At 41.0% G+C, this 1,383-nt stretch overlaps 1 protein-coding gene across 1 annotated transcript in view; it reads right to left on the bottom strand.

The window, feature by feature from the left end:
* Window positions 1-318: 318 nt before the first annotated feature.
* Window positions 319-1,383, bottom strand: part of LOC106530884 (LON peptidase N-terminal domain and RING finger protein 3) — a 14,558-nt gene continuing 13,493 nt past the window's right edge. Inside the window, exon 12 of the mRNA XM_014026600.1 lies at window positions 319-902. Coding sequence (XP_013882054.1) covers window positions 744-902 — 159 coding nt within the window. The 3' untranslated portion in view covers window positions 319-743. The remainder of the gene's footprint in view (window positions 903-1,383) is intronic.

The raw sequence follows: 1,383 nt of genomic DNA, 5'->3' as shown, positions 1-1,383 counted from the left end.
CTAATATTAATATTATCTGGTCTAATATTAATATTATCTTGTGTAATATTAATATCAATATTATCTGGTCTAATATTAATATTATCTGGCCTAATATTAATATTATCTGGTCTAATATTAATATTATCTTGTCTAATACTAATATTAATATTATCTGGTCTGATATTAATATTAATATTATCTGGTCTAATTATTAATATGCAGTGTAAATGAGGAGATTAAGGAATCAATGCAGCTGGGGAAGTAAAGGTGGACGACAGAGAAGCTGTTGGAGCTGATTAAAGGTAGAACAAACAAATCTAAGAGCAAACACTCAGGTTTGTCTGGAATTATAACGAGTTTATTCTTCAATAAGACCAATCATATTTAAAGCTTATCTGAGTGAACTGAGTGCAGATTTAAAGGTTGCTGTGTTGATGAATGTTGAACTCTGAAATGGGACTGGTTTCTTTTTCAGCTCTGCAGTGCTGAGGGGAATGCCAGCATGTCGAGCTGCACACGTGTAGAAAGAGGAGGAGCAACGAGGAAGTCTGGACAGATGAAGACATTTGAGTCTTTTTGTTTTCAGATCCCCCTCCTGTCTGAACCAAGCTGAGGTGGGCACGTCCTCCACCCTGTCAGCTTCAAGAGGAACGGAAGCACAGAGGATTCTCCATCGTTGGCCTCCGACTTGTTTTTATCTCTGATGGCAGCGGGGCTCCGTGCGCCAACCGGCGAGGCCGTGCGGCCGGTCCGTCCCCCGGTCACCGGTGTTTGCTCTGAGCCATGAAGAGCAGAACCTTCCGGATGCCGCTGAGGCGGTCCTTCAGGGAGGTGAGGGCCAGGAAGGGTAGCTGGGCCCGGCCCTCCAGAGGAAGAACGGCGAGTAGCCACCAACACCACGAGGGACCGTTGGGACTGGCCTGTAAGGACACAGAGACAAACGTCAGTGTTGGATCAGAAAACATCTGCTGCTCAGAACCAGAATCACCAGATTTAGTTGTTGCAGTTAACACTTTAGTTTCTGGTTCAGCTTGTTGATTAAACTGAATCCTACAGGTCCTTTCACTTAGACCAGGGCTTCTTAAGCTTTTTGACCTCGGGGCCCAGTTTATTGAACATAAAGTGACACGAGGCCCAGTCAGACATTACCATGTATGGATCAAAATGATAATTATTCTAAATCTTGGTTTAATTTGTGTTGTATTTACATCATAACTAAATTAAATACACTTACAGTTTAAAAGTAAAACTCCTGTCAAATAATCACAAGACATGATCATGACAAACATTTTTATATTGTAACCTGGCCATAACAATTATTTGAACAAATACAAAGGTCAGTCAACAGACCACTCAGGCTTATCAAAAAAAATTATATCCACACTTGTTATATATATAACA

Source organism: Austrofundulus limnaeus, unplaced genomic scaffold (assembly GCF_001266775.1).
Source record: "Austrofundulus limnaeus strain Quisiro unplaced genomic scaffold, Austrofundulus_limnaeus-1.0 Scaffold570, whole genome shotgun sequence".
Taxonomy (NCBI): Eukaryota; Metazoa; Chordata; class Actinopteri; order Cyprinodontiformes; family Rivulidae; genus Austrofundulus; species Austrofundulus limnaeus.
This window is presented reverse-complemented; position numbering and strand designations above follow the sequence as displayed.